The 26,562-nt window shown below is 47.1% G+C and overlaps 1 protein-coding gene across 1 annotated transcript in view; it reads right to left on the bottom strand.

Moving 5' to 3' along the window:
• Positions 1–26,562, bottom strand: part of LOC120048605 (cell adhesion molecule 4-like) — a 752,359-nt gene that overhangs the window by 22,498 nt on the left and 703,299 nt on the right. The window contains exon 2 of the mRNA XM_038994703.1: positions 1,135–1,281. Within this exon, the coding sequence (XP_038850631.1) occupies positions 1,135–1,281 (147 nt within the window). The remainder of the gene's footprint in view (positions 1–1,134; positions 1,282–26,562) is intronic.

Genomic DNA, 26,562 nt, shown 5'->3' with positions numbered 1-26,562 from the left:
AATCGCCCTGCAGTGTGTGTGTGTGTGTGTGTGTGTGTGTGTGTATGTGCATCAGTGTGTGTGTGAGAGAGTAGAGAGAGTTAAGCTCATACCCTACAATACCTAACCTCTCTCTCCCCCCTTCTCTCTCTGACTCTGTCCTATTAAGGTCCATCATGCTTTCAGATAGAAAAAAGGTTCTCCTCCCCGGGGAGCAAGCGGCACTAAATACTTAATAGTGTGAACCGGTAGTCCTGATCTGACAGAGAGGGCTAGTTGGACGGAAGGCTTCAATATACTGCTTTCATTTGGCAGAAGAGGTCTGATCCATGTTGTTATTGCGTAATGAGGTAGGGAGGGGAGTATGAATGAAGTCCTAGAATGTACTCCTCCATAATGAAATGAGACCTTGTTAAAACTAAAGAGGCCAGCTAATGGGTTCAATAGGTTGACCTAAAGAGGCCAGCTAATGGGTTCAATAGGTTGACCTAAACAGACCAGCTAATGGGTTCAATAGGTTGACCTAAACAGACCAGCTAATGGGTTCAATAGGTTGACCTAAACAGGCCAGCTAATGGGTTCAATAGGTTGACCTAAAGAGGCCAGCTAATGGGTTCAATAGGTTGACCTAAAGAGGCCAGCTAATGGGTTCAATAGGTTGACCTAAAGAGGCCAGCTAATGGGTTCAATAGGTTGACCTAAACAGGCCAGCTAATGGGTTCAATAGGTTGACCTAAAGAGGCCAGCTAATGGGTTCAATAGGTTGACCTAAACAGGCCAGCTAATGGGTTCAATAGGTTGACCTAAACAGGCCAGCTAATGGGTTCAATAGGTTGACCTAAACAGGCCAGCTAATGGGTTCAATAGGTTGACCTCCCTCATAACCACATTGATCTGGTGGCGTCTTGGGGCTGACTGGTTTTTCAAACCCTGACCACAGAGATGAATGTTGAAACCTCACTGTCTCTCTCTCACACACATACATGAACACACAAACACACAAACACACACGCATAAACATACTAAATACACACACACATATACATGCAAAACACACACAAACATGAACACACAAACACACACGCATAAACATACACATACTAAATACACACACACACAAACATGCATAACACACACACAGACACACACACACACCTCGTGTGCCGTTGAAGAAGAGGGTCTGTCTGCGAGGGTTCTGGATGACCACGATGGAGCCGTCATAGTTCTGCAGACGACAGGAGATCTGGGCCGTGCCTCCCTCCAACACTGTCACATTCTCAGCCTGCACCGCCTGGCAACGCGCTAGAGAGAGAGAGAGAGAGAGACATTTAGTTTCAACCTCACTTCAATACAAACCGCAACATTCACAGAAAAGCAAGTAAACAACTATTGATTCTGCTCCATTGACAGTCTGTATTCATAGATGTGAGATACATTCATTATATTGTGGTGTAGTCATGACTCATGAATACTAGTGTGCTTTTTGAAGGAGAGTAGCGGCAGAGTCATATAACATAGCTCTGAGTAGCATTAGGAGTGGGAGAGATGTGGAGAAACAGATAGAAACAGAGAGAGAGAGAGAGAGAGAGAGAGAGAGAGAGAGAGAGAGAGAGAGAGAGAGAGAGAGAGAGAGAGAGAGAGAGAGAGAGAGAGAGAGAAACAAATGCTGTTATTAATTGACATGGACACAGGCAGGGGAAGCGGTAAATGAGCTTGGTGGTTGGACTGTTCTCATGATTATCATTAGCAGCCATTAGCCTAACACAGTCCTAATAGAGAGAGACTGACATACTGTAGCAACACAACCCACACACTGGACTGTGGGTTCCTCATTAGAGGCAGATGGGAACCATACAAGCTAAGTGGCCAACAGCAGTAGTACACACACAGAGACATCTCTTACTCCTACATACATTTTCTCTACCCTTCTCTCTCGGCTCACACACGTATGCATCCCTTCACACCTGTTGAGCATACTCAGCCACACACACACACACACACACACACACACACACACACACACACACACACACACACACACACACACACACACACACACACACACACACACACACAGTTTGGAGTTCAGCCTCCTTGCCACCTGTCTGTATAGGGCATTGCAGTTTGAACTGAAATCATGGTAATGTAATGGTGGCTCGTGTCTGGTAGTGTGTGTGGTTGTGTTTGTGGTTGTTTGTGGTTGTGTGTGGTTGTGTGTGGTTGTGGTTGTGGTTGTGTGTGTGGTTGTGTGTGTGGTTGTGTGTGTGGTTGTGTGTGGTTGTGGTTGTGTGTGTGGTTGTGTGTGTGGTTGTGTGTGTGGTTGTGTGTGGTTGTGGTTGTGTGTGTGGTTGTGTGTGTGGTTGTGTGTGTGGTTGTGTGTGGTTGTGGTTGTGTGTGTGGTTGTGTGTGTGGTTGTGTGTGGTTGTGGTTGTGTGTGTGGTTGTGTGTGTGGTTGTGTGTGGTTGTGGTTGTGTGTGTGGTTGTGTGTGTGGTTGTGTGTGTGGTTGTGTGTGGTTGTGGTTGTGTGTGTGGTTGTGTGTGGTTGTGGTTGTGTGTGTGGTTGTGTGTGGTTGTGGTTGTGTGTGTGGTTGCGTGTGTGATTGTGTGTGTGGTTGTGGTTGTGTGTGTGGTTGTGGTTGTCTGTGTGGTTGTGTGTGGTTGTGGTTGTCTGTGTGGTTGTGTGTGTGGTTGTGTGTGGTTGTGGTTGTCTGTGTGGTTGTGTGTGGTTGTGGTTGTCTGTGTGGTTGTGTTTGTGGTTGTGTGTGTGGTTGTGGTTGTGTGTGTGGTTGTGTGTGTATGTGTGGTTGTGTGTGGTTGTGTGTGTATGTGTGGTTGTGTGTGTATGTGTGGTTGTGTGTGTATGTGTGTGGTTGTGTTTGTTGTTATGTGTGTGGTTGTGGTTGTCTGTGTGGTTGTGTTTGTGGTTGTGGTTGTGTGTGTGTGTATGTGTGTGGTTGTGTTTGTTGTTGTGTGTGTGGTTGTGTGTGGTTGTGTGTGTGGTTGTGTGTGTGGTTGTGTGTGGTTGTGGTTGTGTGTGTGGTTGTGTTTGTGGTTGTGTGTGTGGTTGTTGTTGTGTGTGTGGTTGTGTGTGTGGTTGTGTTTGTGGTCGAGTGTGTGTGTGGTTGTGTGTGTGGTTGTGGTTGTGGTCGAGTGTGTGTGGTTGTGTGTGTGGTTGTGTTTCTGGTTGTGTTTCTGGTTGTGTGTGTGGTTGTGTGTGTGGTTGTGGTTGTGTGTGGTTGTGTGTGTGGTTGTGTGTGTGGTTGTGTGTGTGGTTGTGTTTCTGGTTGTGTTTCTGGTTGTGTGTGTGGTTGTGGTTGTGGTGGTGTGTGTGAGGTTGTTGTTGTGTATATGGTTGTGTTTGTGTTTGTGTTTGTGTTTGTGTGTCTGTGCTTGTGCTTGTGTGTGGTTGTGTTTGTGGTTGTGTGTGGTTGTGTTTGTGGTTGTGTGTGGTTGTGTTTGTGGTCGTGTGTGGTTGTGTTTGTGGTCGTGTGTGGTTGTGTTTGTGGTTGTGTTTGTGGTCGTGTGTGGTTGTGTTTGTGGTTGTGTTTGTGGTTGTGTTTGTGGTTGTGTGTGGTTGTGTTTGTGGTTGTGTGTGGTTGTGTTTGTGGTTGTGTGTGGTTGTGTTTGTGGTTGTGTGTGGTTGTGTTTGTGGTTGTGTGTGGTTGTGTTTGTGGTTGTGTGTGGTTGTGTTTGTGGTTGTGTTTGTGGCTGTGATTGTGGTTGTGTGTGGTTGTGTTTGTGGTTGTGGTTGTGTTTGTGGTTGTGTTTGTGTTTGTGGTTGTGTTTGTGGTTGTCTTTGTGGTTGTGTTTGTGGTTGTGGTTGTGTTTGTGGTTGTGTTTGTGGTTGTGGTTGTGTTTGTGGTTGTGTTTGTGTTTGTGGTTGTGTTTATGGTTGTGTTTGTGGTTGTGGTTGTGTTTGTGGTTGTGTTTGTGGTTGTGGTTGTGTTTGTGGTTGTGTTTGTGGTTGTGTTTGTGGTTGTGGTTGTGGTTGTGGTTGTCTTTGTGGTTGTGTTTGTGGTTGTGTTTGTGGTTGTGTTTGTGGTTGTCTTTGTGGTTGTGGTTGTGTTTGTGGTTGTCTTTGTGGTTGTGTTTGTGTTTGTGTGTGGTTGTGTTTCTGGTTGTGTTTCTGGTTGTGTTTCTGGTTGTGTTTCTGGTTGTGTTTGGTAGAGAGAGAGAGAGAAAGAGGTAAAACTCAGGACAGCAACAGCAACACAATTAGACCCAACCAAATCACGAGAAAAAAACTTGATACATTGGAAAGAATTAACTAAAAAAACAGGGCAAACTAGAATGCTATTTGGCACTAAACAGAGAGTACACAGTGGCAGAATACCTGACCACTGTGACTGACCCAAACTTAAGGAAAGCTTTGAGTATGTACAGACTCAGTGAACATAGCCTTGCTATTGAGAAAGGCTGCCATAGGTAGACCTGGCTCCCAAGAGAAGACAGGCTATATGCACACTGCCCACAAAAAGAGGTGGAAACTGAGCTGCACTTCCTAACCTCCTGCCCAATGTATGACCATATTAGAGACACACATTTCCCTCAGATTACACAGATCTACAAAGAATTTGAAAACAAACCCGATTTTGCAAACTCCCATATCTACTGGGTGAAATACCACAGTGTGCCATCACCGCAGCAAGATGTGTGACCTGTTGTCACAAGAAAAGGGCAACCAGTGAAGAACAAACACCATTGTAAATACAACCTATATTTATGTTTATTTATTTTCCCTTTTGTACTTTAACCATTTGCACATCGTTACAACACTGTATATATACATAATATGACATTTGTAATGTCTTTATTCTTTTGGAACTTCTGTGAGTGTTATGTTTACTGCTCATTTTTATTGTTTATTTCACTTTTGTATATTATCTACTTCACTTGCTTTGGCAATGTTAACATATGTTTCCCATGCAAATAAAGCCCCTTGAATTGAATTGAATTGAATTGAGAGAGAGACACACAGAGAGAGAGAGAGAGAGAGAGAGAGGGAGAGAGAGGGAGAGAGAGGGAGAGAGAGACAGAGAGAGAGCGACACAGAGAGAGACACAGAGAGAGAGACAAAGAGAGAGAGAGACACACAGAGAGAAACACAGAGAGAGAGAGACACACAGAGAGAGACACAGAGAGAGAGAGAGACACAAAGAGAGAGAGAGACACAGAGAGAGAGACACAGAGAGAGAGAGAGAGACACACAGTGAGAGAGAGAGAGAAATAAAGAGGACACACCAAAAACTCTGGGCCAATTATCACTAATTGGAGTCATTATTATTCGCCATTCTCTACATCAATATTGTGATTCATATCACGGCCATCAGCGTTCACCACCTCCATCCCAATTATTTAGGCTACTTAATGACTGGTATTACTCAACACCCTGGCAACCGGCAACTTGGCCACCATTGTTTTAATGGCACTAATTGTAATAGCAGCATCATACATCAAGCAGAGGCCCGGCCCGGGAAGTAATTGTGAGTTATTCATATCAAAACCCATAGAACAGCACATACAAATCCAGGCAGAAAAGAGTGGTGGGATGTTTGAGGCCGAGGCTAGAAAATAGGACTAATTAGAGTTCCTTACTTCCACTTCCTCCGCCAGCTGTCACCTCTTCAATGGAGATTAGGCCGAGCTACCCGCCGATGCTGCTGGTGTAGAGACAGACAGACCAGGCAGGCCTGCGCTGTGCATGACACATCCACCACCACGCACCTGGCTGCCAAGCCAATGGGAACAGGCGAGGGTGGCGGGAGACAGAACAGTCAAACCAGGAAATGCATGGAGGAGCAGAGCGGGGGTCCGGTATAATAACACCACAGCTGGGAGAGAGATATGGGATGACGCAAGTCCCCTCAGCATGGCCCCATGGTGGCCCTGCCACTTTAACTGTAGTTTTTATAGTCATCCATCCACTGTAGGCCAGGGGCTTGTGAATACCAATAGGCAGGGCTAGACTTCTATACAGTAGTATGACTACAGAAGAGAAAAGACCCACCGTGGCAGAAGTATTATTCCTGACCTCTTTAAAATCAGAGTCGTCATAATAAAATACTCCACATGCACAGAATTAGATTGAGAGAGAATGTAAGGCGATCGATACCGAAGCGGTGTACTGACAGTATGAAAAACAGATAAATAAAACAAGATACTATTGCCAGTTCCCCTTTTGGCCAAGTGGGGGCAGTGTTTCATCGCAGTGAAAGGCCCTGATCAGAGCTCCCCTCCACTCTCCCCACGGCCCTGAAAACATGCATTTATTTATGCCAGCTACACAGCACTCAGGCAGCCAATCATTTCAAAATGCATAAACAAATAAATAAATAAATAATACATATAGGTATAAATAAACAAGGGTGTATCCGGGGTGTCCTAAATGGTTCCCACGGTGAAGCTGAGTTATAAGGAGGGTTAGAGGAGGGTGAGAGTTGGGAGCACAGCCAGGTGTATGAAGACAGAGGGGTCTCAGTAAATCCTAGAATGGCTCAGCGTGTAGCTTACTGTAGGATTAGTGGACTGAGTTATCGCCATGGAGACTTCAAGACACACTGTGGACACACACACACACACACCCTCCAGGTCAATAACAAGACAGGAGAGATAGGCTAGCAGGCAGCCAGAGGGACTTCACATGAGGTTGAGTCTAGATAGGCTACAGAACAAGTCAAGAAAACAGCTGTCTTTCCCAACGAAAGTGAATGTTTTTTTTACCAGTTAAATGGGTTGACAACACATTCAAATCCCTATACTGTGTGTGTGTGTGTGTGTGTGTGTGTGTGTGTGTGTGTGTGTGTGTGTGTGTGTGGTGTGTGGTGTGTGGTGTGTGGTGTGTGGTGTGTGTGTGTGTGTGTGTGTGTGTGTGTGTGTGTGTGTGTGTGTGTGTGTGTGTGTGGTTAGCTATGATTAGCTGCATACGGAAATTCATTTTTCTGTGTTAAGCTTGTCAGAGAGCGTCTGCTTCAGGTAAACCAGTGAGTTGTGAGGGTGTGCTGCCTCTGCATCAGTCAGAGAGCGTTTGCTTCAGGTAAACCAGTGAGTTGTGAGGCTGTGCTGCCTCTGCATCAGTCAGAGAGCGTTTGCTTCAGGTAAACCAGTGAGTTGTGAGGCTGTGCTGCCTCTGCATCAGTCAGAGAGCGTTTGCTTCAGGTAAACCAGTGAGTTGTGAGGCTGTGCTGCCTCTGCATCAGTCAGAGAGCGTCTGCTTCAGGTAAACCAGTGAGTTGTGAGGCTGTGCTGCCTCTGCATCAGTCAGAGAGCGTCTGCTTCAGGTAAACCAGTGAGTTGTGAGGCTGTGCTGCCTCTGCATCAGTCAGAGAGCGTTTGCTTCAGGTAAACCAGTGAGTTGTGAGGGTGTGCTGCCTCTGCATCAGTCAGAGAGCGTTTGCTTCAGGTAAACCAGTGAGTTGTGAGGCTGTGCTGCCTCTGCATCAGTCAGAGAGCGTTTGCTTCAGGTAAACCAGTGAGTTGTGAGGGTGTGCTGCCTCTGCATCAGTCAGAGAGCGTCTGCTTCAGGTAAACCAGTGAGTTGTGAGGCTGTGCTGCCTCTGCATCAGTCAGAGAGCGTCTGCTTCAGGTAAACCAGTGAGTTGTGAGGCTGTGCTGCCTCTGCATCAGTCAGAGAGCGTCTGCTTCAGGTAAACCAGTGAGTTGTGAGGCTGTGCTGCCTCTGCATCAGTCAGAGAGCGTCTGCTTCAGGTAAACCAGTGAGTTGTGAGGCTGTGCTGCCTCTGCATCAGTCAAACAGCTGACAGAATAAGATTATTCTCCCTGCTCTCCTCCCTCTTCTCTCTCTGGTCTAAAATTATCACTCCACCTCTCCCAGGATTCCAACACTGCCAATCAACTCCACAAAAAAAGCCTTAACTATAAATAATACATAATCCTTTACAATCTAGCTTCTTCTCTTTTTCATTACCTTGTTCTCTCTCTCTCTCTCTCTCTCTCTCTCTCTCTCTCTCTCTCTCTCTCTCTCTCTCTCTCTCTCCACCTCTCTCTCTCTACACCTCTCTCTCTCTACACCTCTACACCTCTCTCTACACCTCTCTCTCTCTCTACACCTCTCTCCACCTCTCTCTCTCTCTCTCTCTCCACCTCTCTCTCTCTACACCTCTCTCTCTCTACACCTCTCTCTACACCTCTCTCTCTCTCTCTCTACACCTCTCTCTACACCTCTCTCTCTCTCTCTCTACACCTCTCTCTCTCTCTCTCTCTCTCTCTCTCTCTCTCAATTCAATTTCAATTTAAGGGGCTTTATTGACATGGGAAACATATGTTTACATTGCCAAAGCAAGTGAAGTAGATAATAAACAAAAGTCAAATAAACAATAAAAAAAATCTCTGGTCGTTTATTGCTCTCGTTCTGTTCTCCTCTTCTCTCTCTCTCTCTCCCTCCCTCTCTTCCTGTTGGTCCTTAGAGCTCATAATTTCCCCCTACTGTATTATATTCTCCTCTAATCTCATTACCTCCCTCTTCCTTTTCACCTACTCCCTCTTTCCCTCACCTTCTCCCTGTACTACTCCCCCACGCTCCTTCTATACCTTCATCTCTCATTCCTCCTCTCTTCTTCTCTGTGCATATTCACTCTCTTTTACTTGCGTCCCTCTATCCATGTCTCTCTTCATTCATCTAGCCTCTAATCTTGCGATACTTTCCTTCCATTCTGCAAGACTCCCGCTCGCTGTCTGCCTCTCTCTCTCTGACTCAGTGGGTATCTCTCATTCCCACATGGTTCTATCTCCACACTCTCCATCACTAAATGTGATTTGTTCTGCAGCTCAAGTCTGCAGTATAATCATCCTGTTTTGTTCAGGACAGGGAGAAAGGGAGAGAGAGGGAGAGGGATTCAGAGAGAGGACATGAGGACAAACAAGATGAAATTGGAAGAAAGGATTTTCCTCTCTCTCTCTCTCTCTCTCTCTCTCTCTGAGTTAATAGCAGAATCATGTACTCCCTTTTGTATATTTCTCTCTCTTTCTCACACATCATCTACTCTTCCTCATTACACTCCTCTCTTCTCTACCTCATCTCACATCTCTGTTCACCCTTCCCATCCTTCTCACATCTCTGTTCACCCTTCCCATCCTTCTCACAGCTATGTTTTGACCTTCATGTTCTTTGTGACCTTCACCATATTTCCATGACCCCATTCCCTCTCTCTCTACCACTCTGCTCATCTCATCTCTCTCTCTCTACCACTCTGCTCATCTCATCTCTCTCTCTCTACCACTCTGCTCATCTCATCCCTCTCTCTCTACCACTCTGCTCATCTCATCCCTCTCTCTCTACCACTCTGCTCATCTCATCCCTCTCTCTCTACCACTGCTAATCTCATCCCTCTCTCTCTACCACTCTGCTCATCTCATCCCTCTCTCTCTACCACTCTGCTCATCTCATCCCTCTCTCTCTACCACTCTACCTCATCTCATCCCTCTCTCTCTACCACTCTGCTCATCTCATCTCTCTCTCTCTACCACTCTGCTCATCTCATCTCTCTCTCTCTACCACTCTGCTCATCTCATCTCTCTCTCTCTACCACTCTGCTCATCTCATCCCTCTCTCTCTACCACATCTCATCCCTCTCTCTCCACCACTCTGCTCATCTCATCTCTCTCTCTCTACCACTCTGCTCATCTCATCTCTCTCTCTCTACCACTCTGCTCATCTCATCCCTCTCTCTCTACCACTCTGCTCATCTCATCTCTCTCTCTCTACCACTCTGCTCATCTCATCCCTCTCTCTCTACCACTCTGCTCATCTCATCCCTCTCTCTCTACCACTCTGCTCATCTCATCCCTCTCTCTCTACCACTCTGCTCATCTCATCTCTCTCTCTCTACCACTCTGCTCATCTCATCTCTCTCTCTACCACTCTGCTCATCTCATCCCTCTCTCTCTACCACTCTGCTCATCTCATCCCTCTCTCTCTACCACTCTGCTCATCTCATCTCTCTCTCTACCACTCTGCTCATCTCATCCCTCTCTCTCTCTACCACTCTGCTCATCTCATCTCTCTCTCTCTACCACTCTGCTCATCTCATCTCTCTCTCTCTACCACTCTGCTCATCTCATCCCTCTCTCTACCACTCTGCTCATCTCATCCCTCTCTCTACCACTCTGCTCATCTCATCTCTCTCTCTCTACCACTCTGCTCATCTCATCCCTCTCTCTACCACTCTGCTCATCTCATCCCTCTCTCTACCACTCTGCTCATCTCATCTCTCTCTCTACCACTCTGCTCATCTCATCTCTCTCTCTCTACCACTCTGCTCATCTCATCCCTCTCTCTCTACCACTCTGCTCATCTCATCTCATCTCTCTCTACCACTCTGCTCATCTCATCCCTCTCTCTCTACCACTCTGCTCATCTCATCCCTCTCTCTCTACCACTCTGCTCATCTCATCCCTCTCTCTCTACCACTCTGCTCATCTCATCTCATCTCTCTCTACCACTCTGCTCATCTCATCCCTCTCTCTCTACCACTCTGCTCATCTCATCCCTCTCTCTCTACCACTCTGCTCATCTCATCTCATCTCTCTCTACCACTCTGCTCATCTCATCCCTCTCTCTCTACCACTCTGCTCATCTCATCCCTCTCTCTCTACCACTCTGCTCATCTCATCTCATCTCTCTCTACCACTCTGCTCATCTCATCTCTCTCTCTCTACCACTCTGCTCATCTCATCCCTCTCTCTCTACCACTCTGCTCATCTCATCCCTCTCTCTCTACCACTCTGCTCATCTCATCTCTCTCTACCACTCTGCTCATCTCATCTCTCTCTCTCTACCACTCTGCTCATCTCATCCCTCTCTCTCTACCACTCTGCTCATCTCATCCCTCTCTCTCTACCACTCTGCTCATCTCATCCCTCTCTCTCTACCACTCTGCTCATCTTATCCCTCTCTCTCTACCACTCTGCTCATCTCATCCCTCTCTCTCTACCACTCTGCTCATCTCATCCCTCTCTCTCTACCACTCTGCTCATCTCATCCCTCTCTCTCTACCACTCTGCTCATCTCATCCCTCTCTCTCTACCACTCTGCTCATCTCATCCCTCTCTCTCTACCACTCTGCTCATCTCATCTCTCTCTCTCTACCACTCTGATCATCTCATCCCTCTCTCTCTACCACTCTGCTCATCTCATCCCTCTCTCTCTACCACTCTGCTCATCTCATCCCTCTCTCTCTACCACTCTGCTCATCTCATCCCTCTCTCTCTACCACTCTGCTCATCTCATCCCTCTCTCTCTACCACTCTGCTCATCTCATCCCTCTCTCTCTACCACTCTGCTCATCTCATCCCTCTCTCTCTACCACTCTGCTCATCTCATCCCTCTCTCTCTACCACTCTGCTCATCTCATCTCTCTCTCTACCACTCTGCTCATCTCATCCCTCTCTCTCTACCACTCTGCTCATCTCATCCCTCTCTCTCTACCACTGCTCATCTCATCTCTCTCTCTACCACTCTGCTCATCTCATCCCTCTCTCTCTACCACTCTGCTCATCTCATCCCTCTCTCTCTACCACTCTGCTCATCTCATCCCTCTCTCTCTACCACTCTGCTCATCTCATCCCTCTCTCTCTACCACTCTGCTCATCTCATCCCTCTCTCTCTACCACTGCTCATCTCATCTCTCTCTCTACCACTCTGCTCATCTCATCCCTCTCTCTCTACCACTCTGCTCATCTCATCTCTCTCTCTCTACCACTCTGCTCATCTCATCCCTCTCTCTCTACCACTCTGCTCATCTCATCTCTCTCTCTCTACCACTCTGCTCATCTCATCTCTCTCTCTCTACCACTCTGCTCATCTCATCTCTCTCTCTCTACCACTCTGCTCATCTCATCCCTCTCTCTCTACCACTCTGCTCATCTCATCTCTCTCTCTCTACCACTCTGCTCATCTCATCTCTCTCTCTCTCTACCACTCTGCTCATCTCATCTCTCTCTCTCTACCACTCTGCTCATCTCATCTCTCTCTCTCTACCACTCTGCTCATCTCATCCCTCTCTCTCTACCACTCTGCTCATCTCATCTCTCTCTCTCTACCACTCTGCTCATCTCATCCCTCTCTCTCTACCACTCTGCTCATCTCATCTCTCTGTCTCTACCACTCTGCTCATCTCATCTCTCTCTCTACCACTCTGCTCATCTCATCTCTCTCTCTCTACCACTCTGCTCATCTCATCTCTCTCTCTCTACCACTCTGCTCATCTCATCTCTCTCTCTCTACCACTGCTCATCTCATCCCTCTCTCTCTACCACTGCTCATCTCATCCCTCTCTCTCTACCACTCTGCTCATCTCATCCCTCTCTCTCTACCACTCTGCTCATCTCATCTCTCTCTCTACCACTCTGCTCATCTCATCTCTCTCTCTCTACCACTCTGCTCATCTCATCCCTCTCTCTCTACCACTCTGCTCATCTCATCCCTCTCTCTCTACCACTCTGCTCATCTCATCCCTCTCTCTCTACCACTCTGCTCATCTCATCCCTCTCTCTCTACCACTCTGCTCATCTCATCTCTCTCTCTCTACCACTCTGCTCATCTCATCCCTCTCTCTCTACCACTCTGCTCATCTCATCTCTCTCTCTCTACCACTCTGCTCATCTCATCTCATCTCTCTCTACCACTCTGCTCATCTCATCTCTCTCTCTCTACCACTCTGCTCATCTCATCCCTCTCTCTCTACCACTCTGCTCATCTCATCCCTCTCTCTCTACCACTCTGCTCATCTCATCCCTCTCTCTCTACCACTCTGCTCATCTCATCCCTCTCTCTCTACCACTCTGCTCATCTCATCCCTCTCTCTCTACCACTCTGCTCATCTCATCCCTCTCTCTCTACCACTCTGCTCATCTCATCCCTCTCTCTCTACCACTCTGCTCATCTCATCCCTCTCTCTCTACCACTCTGCTCATCTCATCCCTCTCTCTCTACCACTCTGCTCATCTCATCCCTCTCTCTCTACCACTCTGCTCATCTCATCCCTCTCTCTCTACCACTCTGCTCATCTCATCTCTCTCTCTCTACCACTCTGCTCATCTCATCCCTCTCTCTCTACCACTCTGCTCATCTCATCTCTCTCTCTCTACCACTCTGCTCATCTCATCTCTCTCTCTCTACCACTCTGCTCATCTCATCTCTCTCTCTCTACCACTGCTCATCTCATCCCTCTCTCTCTACCACTGCTCATCTCATCCCTCTCTCTCTACCACTCTGCTCATCTCATCCCTCTCTCTCTACCACTCTGCTCATCTCATCTCTCTCTCTACCACTCTGCTCATCTCATCTCTCTCTCTCTACCACTCTGCTCATCTCATCCCTCTCTCTCTACCACTCTGCTCATCTCATCCCTCTCTCTCTACCACTCTGCTCATCTCATCCCTCTCTCTCTACCACTCTGCTCATCTCATCCCTCTCTCTCTACCACTCTGCTCATCTCATCTCTCTCTCTCTACCACTCTGCTCATCTCATCCCTCTCTCTCTACCACTCTGCTCATCTCATCTCTCTCTCTCTACCACTCTGCTCATCTCATCTCATCTCTCTCTACCACTCTGCTCATCTCATCTCTCTCTCTCTACCACTCTGCTCATCTCATCCCTCTCTCTCTACCACTCTGCTCATCTCATCCCTCTCTCTCTACCACTCTGCTCATCTCATCCCTCTCTCTCTACCACTCTGCTCATCTCATCCCTCTCTCTCTACCACTCTGCTCATCTCATCCCTCTCTCTCTACCACTCTGCTCATCTCATCCCTCTCTCTCTACCACTCTGCTCATCTCATCCCTCTCTCTCTACCACTCTGCTCATCTCATCCCTCTCTCTCTACCACTCTGCTCATCTCATCCCTCTCTCTCTACCACTCTGCTCATCTCATCCCTCTCTCTCTACCACTCTGCTCATCTCATCCCTCTCTCTCTACCACTCTGCTCATCTCATCCCTCTCTCTCTACCACTCTGCTCATCTCATCCCTCTCTCTCTACCACTCTGCTCATCTCATCTCTCTCTCTACCACTCTGCTCATCTCATCCCTCTCTCTCTACCACTCTGCTCATCTCATCCCTCTCTCTCTACCACTCTGCTCATCTCATCTCTCTCTCTCTACCACTCTGCTCATCTCATCTCTCTCTCTCTCTACCACTCTGCTCATCTCATCCCTCTCTCTCTACCACTCTGCTCATCTCATCTCTCTCTCTCTACCACTCTGCTCATCTCATCTCTCTCTCTACCACTCTGCTCATCTCATCCCTCTCTCTCTACCACTCTGCTCATCTCATCCCTCTCTCTCTACCACTCTGCTCATCTCATCCCTCTCTCTCTACCACTCTGCTCATCTCATCCCTCTCTCTCTACCACTCTGCTCATCTCATCTCTCTCTCTCTACCACTCTGCTCATCTCATCCCTCTCTCTCTACCACTCTGCTCATCTCATCCCTCTCTCTCTACCACTCTGCTCATCTCATCCCTCTCTCTCTACCACTCTGCTCATCTCATCTCTCTCTCTCTACCACTCTGCTCATCTCATCTCTCTCTCTCTACCACTCTGCTCATCTCATCCCTCTCTCTCTACCACTCTGCTCATCTCATCCCTCTCTCTCTACCACTCTGCTCATCTCATCTCTCTCTCTCTACCACTGCTAATCTCATCTCTCTCTCTCTACCACTCTGCTCATCTCATCTCTCTCTCTCTACCACTATGCTCATCTCATCTCTCTCTCTCTACCACTCTGCTCATCTCATCCCTCTCTCTCTACCACTCTGCTCATCTCATCCCTCTCTCTCTACCACTCTGCTCATCTCATCTCTCTCTCTCTACCACTGCTAATCTCATCTCTCTCTCTCTACCACTCTGCTCATCTCATCTCTCTCTCTCTACCACTATGCTCATCTCATCTCTCTCTCTCTACCACTCTGCTCATCTCATCTCTCTCTCTCTACCACTCTGCTCATCTCATCCCTCTCTCTCTACCACTCTGCTCATCTCATCTCTCTCTCTACCACTCTGCTCATCTCATCCCTCTCTCTCTACCACTCTGCTCATCTCATCCCTCTCTCTCTACCACTCTGCTCATCTCATCCCTCTCTCTCTACCACTCTGCTCATCTCATCTCTCTCTCTCTACCACTCTGCTCATCTCATCCCTCTCTCTCTACCACTCTGCTCATCTCATCCCTCTCTCTCTACCACTCTGCTCATCTCATCCCTCTCTCTCTACCACTCTGCTCATCTCATCCCTCTCTCTCTACCACTCTGCTCATCTCATCTCTCTCTCTCTACCACTCTGCTCATCTCATCTCTCTCTCTCTACCACTCTGCTCATCTCATCCCTCTCTCTCTACCACTCTGCTCATCTCATCCCTCTCTCTCTACCACTCTGCTCATCTCATCTCTCTCTCTCTACCACTGCTAATCTCATCTCTCTCTCTCTACCACTCTGCTCATCTCATCTCTCTCTCTCTCTACCACTATGCTCATCTCATCTCTCTCTCTCTACCACTCTGCTCATCTCATCTCTCTCTCTCTACCACTCTGCTCATCTCATCCCTCTCTCTCTACCACTCTGCTCATCTCATCCCTCTCTCTCTACCACTCTGCTCATCTCATCCCTCTCTCTCTACCACTCTGCTCATCTCATCTCTCTCTCTCTACCACTGCTAATCTCATCTCTCTCTCTCTAGCACTCTGCTCATCTCATCTCTCTCTCTCTACCACTCTGCTCTTCTCATCCCTCTCTCTCTACCACTCTGCTCATCTCATCCCTCTCTCTCTACCACTCTGCTCATCTCATCTCTCTCTCTCTACCACTGCTAATCTCATCTCTCTCTCTCTACCACTCTGCTCATCTCATCTCTCTCTCTCTACCACTATGCTCATCTCATCTCTCTCTCTCTACGACTCTGCTCATCTCATCTCTCTCTCTCTACCACTCTGCTCATCTCATCTCTCTCTCTACCACTCTGCTGCTCATCTCATCTCTCTCTCTACCACTCTGCTCATCTCATCTCTCTCTCTCTCTCTCTAAATACCTCACACTTTCTCACTCTCTCTATCCACTCACCTCACTATAATACCCCCATGTCCTTCACAACCTCTCCCTCTCTTCCAATCCCTTCTCTCTTTACCTCTCTCTGTTTTCCACCAGTGTGTATGCAGTCCCTTTAAACAGCTAAAGCTGGTTAGCCATGGTGTTTATGACGAGCCGTCACAGCCCAACACTGCTCTGGCAACGACTGCCACACAAAACAAGGGCAGCTTAAGGAAAATGTACAGGCCCATTACACATTGATACCACGCTGGAGATTCACAGCGGCCAAGAGGAGAGAGTCTTAACCCCCCCCCCTCGCATCAATCCCTCTACCTGGCCAGTCTCCCTCCTCCTGCTCACTGCTCACCCAAAACTGCTTCATTGGCAGGAATTATATAACCCAGCCTCCTTGCCAAGGCTAAAAACTAATTCTCTCTCTCTTTTCATCCCTCTTCCTCATTCTCTCGCTCTTCTACTGTCATCTATTCCCTCCCTCCCTCCCTCCCTCCCGCCATCCCATGCCACGAAATGTCCCTGTGTAGATCCAATATGCAAATTCTGCAATCCAGATTTTGATTGGCTTGGAGGAAGTGGACGCGTTGCAGCCATGGTTATTTACAGAACATCTCTACATATTAATACGCTGCTTGAACCCAAATAGAATGATGACAGGATGTATTCATGGTATCAGTTGTGCTACCAGTGATCCTAATCATAGATCAAAGACAGGGGAAACACTAGCTCTCCTGCCCACAGTGGTGCTACCAGTGATCCTAATCATAGATCAAAGACAGGGGAAACACTAGCTCTCCTGCCCACAGTGGTGCTACCAGTGATCCTAATCATAGATCAAAGACAGGGGAAACACTAGCTCTCCTGCCCACAGTGGTGCTACCAGTGATCCTAATCATAGATCAAAGACAGGGGAAACACTAGCTCTCCTGCCCACAGTGGTGCTACCAGTGATCCTAATCATAGATCAAAGACAGGGGAAACACTAGCTCTCCTGCCCACAGTGGTGCTACCAGTGATCCTAATCATAGATCAAAGACAGGGGAAACACTAGCTCTCCTGCCCACAGTGGTGCTACCAGTGATCCTAATCATAGATCAAAGACAGGGGAAACACTAGCTCTCCTGCCCACAGTGGTGCTACCAGTGATCCTAATCATAGATCAAAGACAGGGGAAACACTAGCTCTCCTGCCCACAGTGGTGCTACCAGTGATCCTAATCATAGATCAAAGACAGGGGAAACACTAGCTCTCCTGCCCACAGTGGTGCTACCAGTGATCCTAATCATAGATCAAAGACAGGGGAAACACTAGCTCTCCTGCCCACAGTGGTGCTACCAGTAATCCTAATCATAGATCAAAGACAGGGGAAACACTAGCTCTCCTGCCCACAGTGGTTCCTGGGCTCACTGTCTTTCTCTCCCTCCCTCTCGCTTATCTTCCTTTTTTCTCACTCTCTCCATCCCTCTATCAGTCTGTCTATCTTTCTTTCTCTCTCTATCTCTTCTGGTCAAAGTTAATTTTGTGGTGTACTTCAGAAGGCTCTCAGAGGCTGTGATCTCTCTCTCTCTGGGATAATTGTGGCCAACACGTGATAATGGGAAGATCGGGAGACTTATCTCTCTCTCTCTCGCCTCTTTTAACTGTACTCCTCCATCCTGGTTCGTGTTTCCCCAGTCCTACAGCCCCACGGGTGTATCCCTCCTCTCTATAGCACTCTGCTCATACATCATGCTCATTGGAAATTCACACCTAAATCATAGAGATTTGAGAGTTCATTCACACTCTGCTCTTCTCTTGGTCCACTCTATCTTTCTATCCCTACGTGTCTTGTCTTCAATTTCCCTCACTCTATAGCTTTTCCCCATTTTACATGACATTTATTAAGTCTCCCGATCTTCCCATTATCACGTGTTTGCCACAATTATCCCACTGAGAGGTGAAAGATGGAGAAAGATAATCTAGCTTGATGTAGTGAGGTGAGTCAGTGTTTGTACAGATGTAGGATCTTACATTTGAGCCAGTTTGCCACAGCAGGGAAATCCTACAGCAACAGGAAATGTGAATTATTATGTGGATTGTAATGAATGGATATTTTTGTAGGGGTTGATACATTTTTTACGAGGGAAAATCAAGCATGAAATTTCAAAGTAGAAATTACAAATTTCAGAAGCCTTTCCAAAGCTCAAATACACCCACTACACATTTAAAATGTCCTGCATTTCCAGAAAGTTCTGCAACAGCGTGATGAAATGAAGATCCTCCATCTGTATATAAGTTAGTGTGTGTCATCATGTGTATGTGTGAATGTACAGTACGTAGATTTTCAGTGAATGCACATCGAACGTCCATTGCGCAAGTGTGTGTGTGCACGCGCATGTGTGTGGGACTTACGCGCAAGGCAGAGCAGGATCAGGGCTCGCAGGGAGAGGGAGACGGGGGTTGGGAGGAGGAGAGATCTCGGGCCAGGCCTCATTGTGTATTGAGCCTCAGTAGCTGTCTGATCAATGCTTCCTCTGTGACACAGGACACAGCCGCCGTACAGCAGAGCAGAGCACAGCAGAGCACAGCTAGGGCTGCAGTGACACACAACAAAGCCGGGGCTTTACCAGTACACAACACGCACGATTCTTCAGAGCTGCAGTCTTTTGATAAAATACCACCGATCTAACATCACCACAGCGTAGATCTAGAATGTCTTACAACGTTGCTACTATCAACACACAATTAGCCAAATGGACTGCCTGCAAACAGAGCTGCACTGCTGTGTAGGACTATATAACTAAACAACAAAGCAATGATACAAACCAACAGGCTAGAACCAGTCAAACTGCGAACCAATCACCAGAATCCCAATACCAAACAAACCAATATCTGTACTTTACATCAGCCAGACAGACACATCAGAGTGAACCATCTGAAACAAGTCATGATACTGGACATGAAACTGTTTCTGTACTCATATCTCTCAACTCGGGGCTCCATCCCCACACATGATACTTTTGACAACACAAACATGTCATCAGCTAAATGGTCTCCCACTGTTCACTATCACACATCACCGTCTCCAACTGTGATGGTAACTGCTTTACAAATGAATACTGTCTCCCTGTGTGATATAAACACCCTACAGTATCACACATATAGCATTACTCTATAGGCTGTCTCTCTATCTATCCATCCCACTGTAGGCCTACAGTATAACGTGTATGCATGTCATCCCTCTGTATGATTATACAGGATCACAATGTCTCTCTCTGCTGCACACGGCTGCTTCCAGTCACTATGTTCAGTCCCTGTGTTGAGTCTCGTGTTCACTACCCGCTCTGTCAGTGAGCTCAGTTCAGCTGCTCAGTTCAGCTGCTCAGTTCAGCTTCTGCGGTCCGTGTGGAGTTGGTTGTTGGTTCTGATTGGCAGCTCCTAATGCAGCAGTGGCGAGGGCCCGGCCCGGAGAGCGTATAGCTTACTGAGGGTGACCGGACTGCAGCAGCACACACCTCACTGAACACTATCTGATTGAGGAGAACAGTGGTGTCATCCCCAGATTGCTACAAAGTCCTCTGCCTTCTGTCTGCAATTAGCCAGTCAATGCTACCACTACCGCACCGCGTGCCCTGGCACTGTCAATGGCACTGAAGTAGCAGGGAACCTCCAAGTCCCTAACAGCAACCTCACCAGAACCTGACACCAAGGAAATTGCTCTGTGCTCTCTGTCGTTGTAGCTCGGAAAGGATATTGTCCCTCTGATCCAAACAAAGTCTATTCCGTGTTTTCTCTTCTCATCCCCCTCTCTCGTTGTGGTTGTTGTGTTATCTTGTCATCTCCTCTCTCTATCCTCAGTCAGGTCAATATTGTGGGACAGTGCTTTAGTTCCTGGTTGTTTCCTCTTCCTCCTCCTCTTCCTCTCTGTCGTTCAGTATATGTTCAGTACATGTTCAGTATATCCCAGAGTAGTGTCAGCTGTCTATCTGTCCGTCTGTGTCTGGTTTATATAACCCCTGCTCTCCTCCCACAGCCTGCCTGTTCCACTCTCTATCAGTGTGTGTAAGTGTGTGTAAGTGTGTGTGTGTTAGTCCGCGGATGCATATTTAGCATTTGAGTTATTTTGTGAAGGTTTGGGGTGTGGATGCGACAATGACTGTCTTTCAGGTCAGAGAACAGTGGCTATGTCTGTAACCGCCCAGCAGTCCATTCAGACAGGGTATATAGCTGGGTCTGTTAAGGATGTTTAGTGGCAAGGCCTTCTTCCCCTACAATTCCTCAGTTGAAACCCAGAGACAGAGAGACAGAGAGACAGAAAGACAGAGAGACAGAGGCCTCATAGAGGTCCTCTTTGCCCAATGACCTGTTTTATAGCTGCTGTATTAAGACAGTCCATAATGGCTGCATGTGTGTGTGTGTCTGTATGCGTGTTCTCAGAACAGTGTGTGTGTGTCTGTATGCGTGTTCTCAAAACAGTGTGTGTGTGTCTGTATGCGTGTTCTCAGAACAGTGTGTGTCTGCATGCGTGTTCTCAAAACAGTGTGTGTGTGTGTGTTCTCAGAACAGTGTGTGTGTCTGTATGCGTGTTATTAGAACAGTGTGTGTGTCTGTGTGCGTGTTCTCAGAACAGTGTGTGTGTCTGTATGCGTGTTCTCAGAACAGTGTGTGTGTCTGTACGCGTGTTATTAGAACAGTGTGTGTGTCTGCGTGCGTGTTCTCAGAACAGTGTGTGTCTGCATGCGTGTTCTCAGAACAGTGTGTGTGTCTGTGTGCGTGTTCTCAGAACAGTGTGTGTCTGCATGCGTGTTCTCAGAACAGTGTGTGTGTGTGTGTGTGTGTATGCGTGTTCTCAAAACAGTGTGTGTGTGTGTGTATGCGTGTTCTCAAAACAGTGTGTGTGTGTGTGTATGCGTGTTCTCAGAACAGTGTGTGTGTGTCTGTATGTGTGTTCTCAGAACAGTGTGTGTGTCTGTATGCGTGTTCTCAGAACAGTTTGTGTCTGCATGCGTGTTCTCAGAACAGTGTGTGTGTCTGTGTGCGTGTTCTCAGAACAGTGTGTGTGTCTGTATGCGTGTTCTCAGAACAGTGTGTGTGTCTGTACGCGTGTTATTAGAACAGTGTGTGTGTCTGTGTGCGTGTTCTCAGAACAGTGTGTGTCTGCATGCGTGTTCTCAGAACAGTGTGTGTGTGTGTGTGTGTGTATGCGTGTTCTCAAAACAGTGTGTGTGTGTGTGTATGCGTGTTCTCAAAACAGTGTGTGTGTGTGTGTGTATGCGTGTTCTCAGAACAGTGTGTGTGTGTCTGTATGTGTGTTCTCAGAACAGTGTGTGTGTCTGTATGCGTGTTCTCAGAACAGTTTGTGTCTGCATGCGTGTTCTCAGAACAGTGTGTGTGTGTGTGTGTGTATGTGTGTTCTCAGAACAGTGTGTGTCTGCATGCGTGTTCCCAGAACAGTGTGTGTGTCTGTGTATGCGTGTTCTCAAAACAGTGTGTGTGTGTGTGTATGCGTGTTCTCAAAACAGTGTGTGTGTGTGTGTATGCGTGTTCTCAAAACAGTGTGTGTGTGTGTGTATGCGTGTTCTCAGAACAGTGTGTGTCTGCATGCGTGTTCTCAGAACAGTGTGTGTGTGTGTGTATGCGTGTTCTCAAAACAGTGTGTGTGTGTGTGTATGCGTGTTCTCAAAACAGTGTGTGTGTGTGTATGCGTGTTCTCAGAACAGTGTGTGTCTGCATGCGTGTTCCCAGAACAGTGTGTGTGTCTGTGTGCGTGTTCTCAGAACAGTGTGTGTGTCTGTATGCGTGTTATTAGAACAGTGTGTGTGTCTGTATGCATGTTCTCAGAACAGTGTGTGTGTCTGTATGCGTGTTCTCAGAACAGTGTGTGTGTGTGTGTCTGTATACGTGTTCTCAGAACAGTGTGTGTGTCTGTATGCGTGTTCTCAGAACAGTGTGTGTGTCTGTATGCGTGTTCTCAGAACAGTGTGTGTGTGTCTGTATGTGTGTTCTCAGAACAGTGTGTGTCTGCATGCGTGTTCCCAGAACAGTGTGTGTGTCTGTATGCGTGTTATTAGAACAGTGTGTGTGTCTGTATGCATGTTCTCAGAACAGTGTGTGTGTCTGTATGCATGTTCTCAGAACAGTGTGTGTGTCTGTATGCGTGTTCTCAGAACAGTGTGTGTGTCTGTATGCGTGTTCTCAGAACAGTGTGTGTGTGTCTGTATGCGTGTTCTCAGAACAGTGTGTGTGTCTGTATGCGTGTTCTCAGAACAGTGTGTGTGTCTGTATGCGTGTTATTAGAACTGTGTGTGTGTCTGTATGCATGTTCTCAGAATAGTGTGTGTGTGTGTGTCTGTATGCGTGTTATTAGAACAGTGTGTGTGTCTGTATGCATGTTCTCAGAATAGTGTGTGTGTGTCTGTATGCGTGTTATCAGAACAGTGTGTGTGTGTGTCTGTATGCATATTATTAAAACAGTGTGTGTGTGTGTGTGTGTGTGTCTGTATGCGTGTTTTTAGAACAGTGTGTATGTATATTATCAGAACAGTGTGTGTGTCTGTGTGTGTGTGTGTTCTCAGAACAGTGTGTGTGTGTCTGTACGTGTGTTCTCAGAACAGTGTGTGTGTGTCTGTACGTGTGTTCTCAGAACAGTGTGTGTGTCTGTACGTGTGTTCTCAGAACAGTGTGTGTGTCTGTACGTGTGTTCTCAGAATCAAATCAAATCAAAGTTAATTTGTCACGTGCGCCGAATACAACAGGTGTAGACCTTACAGTTTAATGCTTACTTACAGGCCCAAACCAACGGCGCAATTTTCAAGTAAAAAACAGGTATTAGGTGAACAATAAATAAGTAAATAAATAAAAAACCACAGTAAAAAGACAGTGAAAAATAACATTAGCAATACAGTAACAATGCAGATAGTCCGGGTAGCCAATGTGCGGGGGCACCGGTTATTTGGGCTAATTGAGGTAGTATGTACATGAATGTATAGGTAAGGTGACTATGCATATATGATAAATCGAGAGTAGCAGCAGCGTAAGAGATGGGTTGGGGGGGTGACACACAATCCAAATAGTCCGGGTAGCCATTTGATTACCTGTTCAGGAGTCTTATGGCTTGGGGGTAAAAGCTGTTGAGAAGCCTTTTGGTCCTAGACTTGGCGCTCCGGTACCGGCTGCCATGCGGTAGTAGAGAGAACAGTCTATGACTGGGGTGGCTGGAGTCGTTGAACATTTTTAGGGCTTTCCTCTGACACCTGGTGTAGAGGTGCTGGATGGCAGGCAGCTTAGCCCCAGTGATGTACCGGGCCGTCCGCACTACCCTCTGTAGTGCCTTGCAGTCGGAGGCCGAGCAGTTGCCGTACCAGGCAGTGAAGCAACCAGTCAGGATGCTCTCAATCTTGCAGTTGTAGAACCTTTTGAGGATCTGAGGATCCATGCCAAATCTTTTTAGTTTACTGAAGGGGAATAGACTTTGTCGTGTCCTCTTCACAACTGTCTTGGTGCGTTTGGACCATTCTAGTTTGTTGGTGATGTGGACACCAAGGAACTTGAAGCTCTCAACCTGCTCCACTACAGCCCCGTCGATGAGAATGGGGGCGTCCTCGGTCCTCCTTTTCCTGTAGTCCACAATCATCTCCTTAGTCTTGGTTACGTTGAGGGATAGGTTGTTATTCTGGCACCACCCGGCCAGGTCTCTGACCTCCTCCCTATTGGCTGTCTCGTCGTTGTCGGTGATCAGGCCTACCACTGTCGTGTCGTCTGCAAACTTAATGATGGTGTTGGAGTCGTGCCTGGCCATGCAGTCGTGGGTGAACAGGGAGTACAGCAGGGGACTGAGCACGCACCCTTGAGGGGCTCCAGTGTTGAGGATCAGCGTGACAGATGTGTTTCTACCTACCCTCACCACCTGGGGGAGGCCCGTCAGGAAGTCCAGGATCCAGCTGCAGAGGGAGGTGTTTAGTTCCAGGATCCTTAGCTTAGTGATGAGCTTTGAGGGTACTATGGTGTTGAACGCTGAGCTGTAGTCAATGAATAGCATTCTCACATAAGTATTCCTTCTGTCCAGGTGGGATAGGGCAGTGTGGAGTACAATAGAGATTGCATCATCTGTGGATCTGTTTGGGCGGTATGCAAATTGGAGTGGGTCTAGGGTTTCTGGGATAATGGTGTTGATGTGAGCCATTACCAGCCTTTCAAAGCACTTCATGGCTACGGATGTGAGTGCTACGGGTCTGTAGTCCTTTAGGCAGCTTTCCTTAGTGTTATTGGGCACAGGGACTATGGTGGTCTGCTTGAAACATGTTGGTATTACAGACTCAATCAGGGACATGTTGAAAATGTCAGTGAAGACACCTGCCAGTGTGTCAGCACATGCCCGGAGCACACGTCCTGGTAATCCGTCTGGCCCAGCGGCCTTGTGTACGTTGACCTTTTTATTTTATTTTTTATTTCACCTTTATTTAACCAGGTAGGCTAGTTGAGAACAAGTTCTCATTTACAACTGCGACATGGCCAAAATGAAGCAAAGCAGTGTGACAAAAACAACAACACAGAATTACACATAAACAGACGTACAGTCAATAACACAATACAAAAAATCTATGTACAGTGTGTGCAAATGTAGAAGAGTCGGGAGGTAAGGCAATAAATAGGCCACAGAGGTGAAATAATTACAATTTAGCATTAACACTGGAGTGATAGATGTGCAGATGATGATGTGCAAGTAGAGATACTGGGGTGCAAAAGAGCAAGAAGAAAAATAACAATATGGGGATGAGGTAGTTGGTTGTGCTATTTACATATTGGCTGTGTACAGGTACAGTGATCGGTAAGCTGCTCTGACAGCTGATGCTTAAAGTTTAGAGAGGGAGATATAAGTCTCCAGCTTCAGTGATTTTTGCAATTCGTTCCAGTCATTGGCAGCAGAGAACGGGAAGGAAAGGCGGCCAAAGTAAGTGTTAGCTTTGGGGATGACCTGTTTAAAGGTCTTACTCACATCGGCTACGGAAGGGGTGATCACACATTCGTCCGGAACAGCTGATGCTCTCATGCATGCCTCAGTGTTGCTTGCCTCGAAGTGAGCATAGAAGTGATTTAGCTCGTCTGGTAGGCTCGTGTCACTGGGCAGCTCGCGGCTGTGCTTCCCTTTGTAGTCTGTAATAGTTTGCAAGCCCTGCCATATAAGATGAGCGTCGGAGCCGGTGTAGTACGACTCAGTCTTAGCCCTGTACTGGTGCTTTGCCTGTTCGATGGTTCGTCGGAGGGCATAGCAGGATTTCTTATAAGCTTCCGGGTTAGAGTCCCGCACCTTGAAAGCGGCAGCTCTACCCTTTAGCTCAGTGCAAATGTTGCCTGTAATCCATGGCTTCTGGTTGGGGTATGTACGTACAGTCACTGTGGGGACGACGTCCTCGATACACTTATTGATGAAGCCAGTGACTGATGTGGTGTACTCCTCAATGCCATCGGAAGAATCCCAGAACATGTTCCAGTCTGTAATAGCAAAAGAGTCCTGTAGTTTAGCATCACTGGTGCTTCGTGCTTTAATTTTAGCTTGTAAGCAGGAATCAGGAGGATAGAATTGTGGTCAGATTTACCAAATGGAGGGCGAGGGAGAGCTTTGTACGCGTCTCTGTGTGTGGAGTACAGTGTGTGTGTGAGTCTGTATGTGTGTTATTAGAACAGTGTATGTGTGTGAGTGTGTGTTTGGTAGCATGTTCATGTTTTCATACATTTGTGAGCATGTGACTGTGGCTCCTGTTGATGTCAGTAAGTGCTTGATGAGACTGTAAATACACTCTGTTACTCCCAGTCTTTAACACAGTAATGAGACATACATGTATGCCACTAAGAAATCACAGGGTTCGCACACAGTAGGCTAGTAATTTTCTACTCCATCTGTCATAACACAAATGTATATTTTGTTCTACACGACATTCAGGGGTTAACCTTTTACTGCAGTGGGCTAAGTCAGGGTCAGAAACAAAAGTATACATCTCACACATATGGTTATGGACTGAAGACACCTGTACCATGTCAGATATAGAGTTGAAATGTATTCCATTTTTAGTTTTAATCCCAATATTACACCTTAAATACATCACAGAAGACTGAATTATAACAAAACCTTTTGACATAGGAACACTTGATTTTTCGGTGAAAAAAAAGAACGTTTATTAATGATGAAATTTTGAAAAATATGAAAAACATTCCACCCATGAGGCCACTAGGTCATTTGACTGCAGGGAAGTGAGACATGCCTTGCTTAAGGGCACAACGGCATATGGTACCTTGGATTGCAAGGTGACATTTTCCTTGGCTACATCTCCACCTCTCTAACCACTAGGATACTACTGACCACCCCTAGGCCAGGTGGAGCATGCACAGTTACTCACCACAACCAAGTCCAAAACACCCCACTGCAAAACCATTGGGGAGGAAAACATTCCACAGTGTTATGCTGTGTTGTACTAACTAAATGTGAGTCAGCTACTGCCCTCACCAGTACCTCACTGCTCTAGTCCCTGAACAGTTCAGATGAATCTCCCTC

The sequence above is a fragment of the Salvelinus namaycush genome, chromosome 5 (assembly GCF_016432855.1).
Source record: "Salvelinus namaycush isolate Seneca chromosome 5, SaNama_1.0, whole genome shotgun sequence".
Classification (NCBI taxonomy): domain Eukaryota; kingdom Metazoa; phylum Chordata; class Actinopteri; order Salmoniformes; family Salmonidae; genus Salvelinus; species Salvelinus namaycush.
Note: the sequence above shows the minus strand (reverse complement) of the source record. Positions and strands in the feature narration are given on the sequence as shown.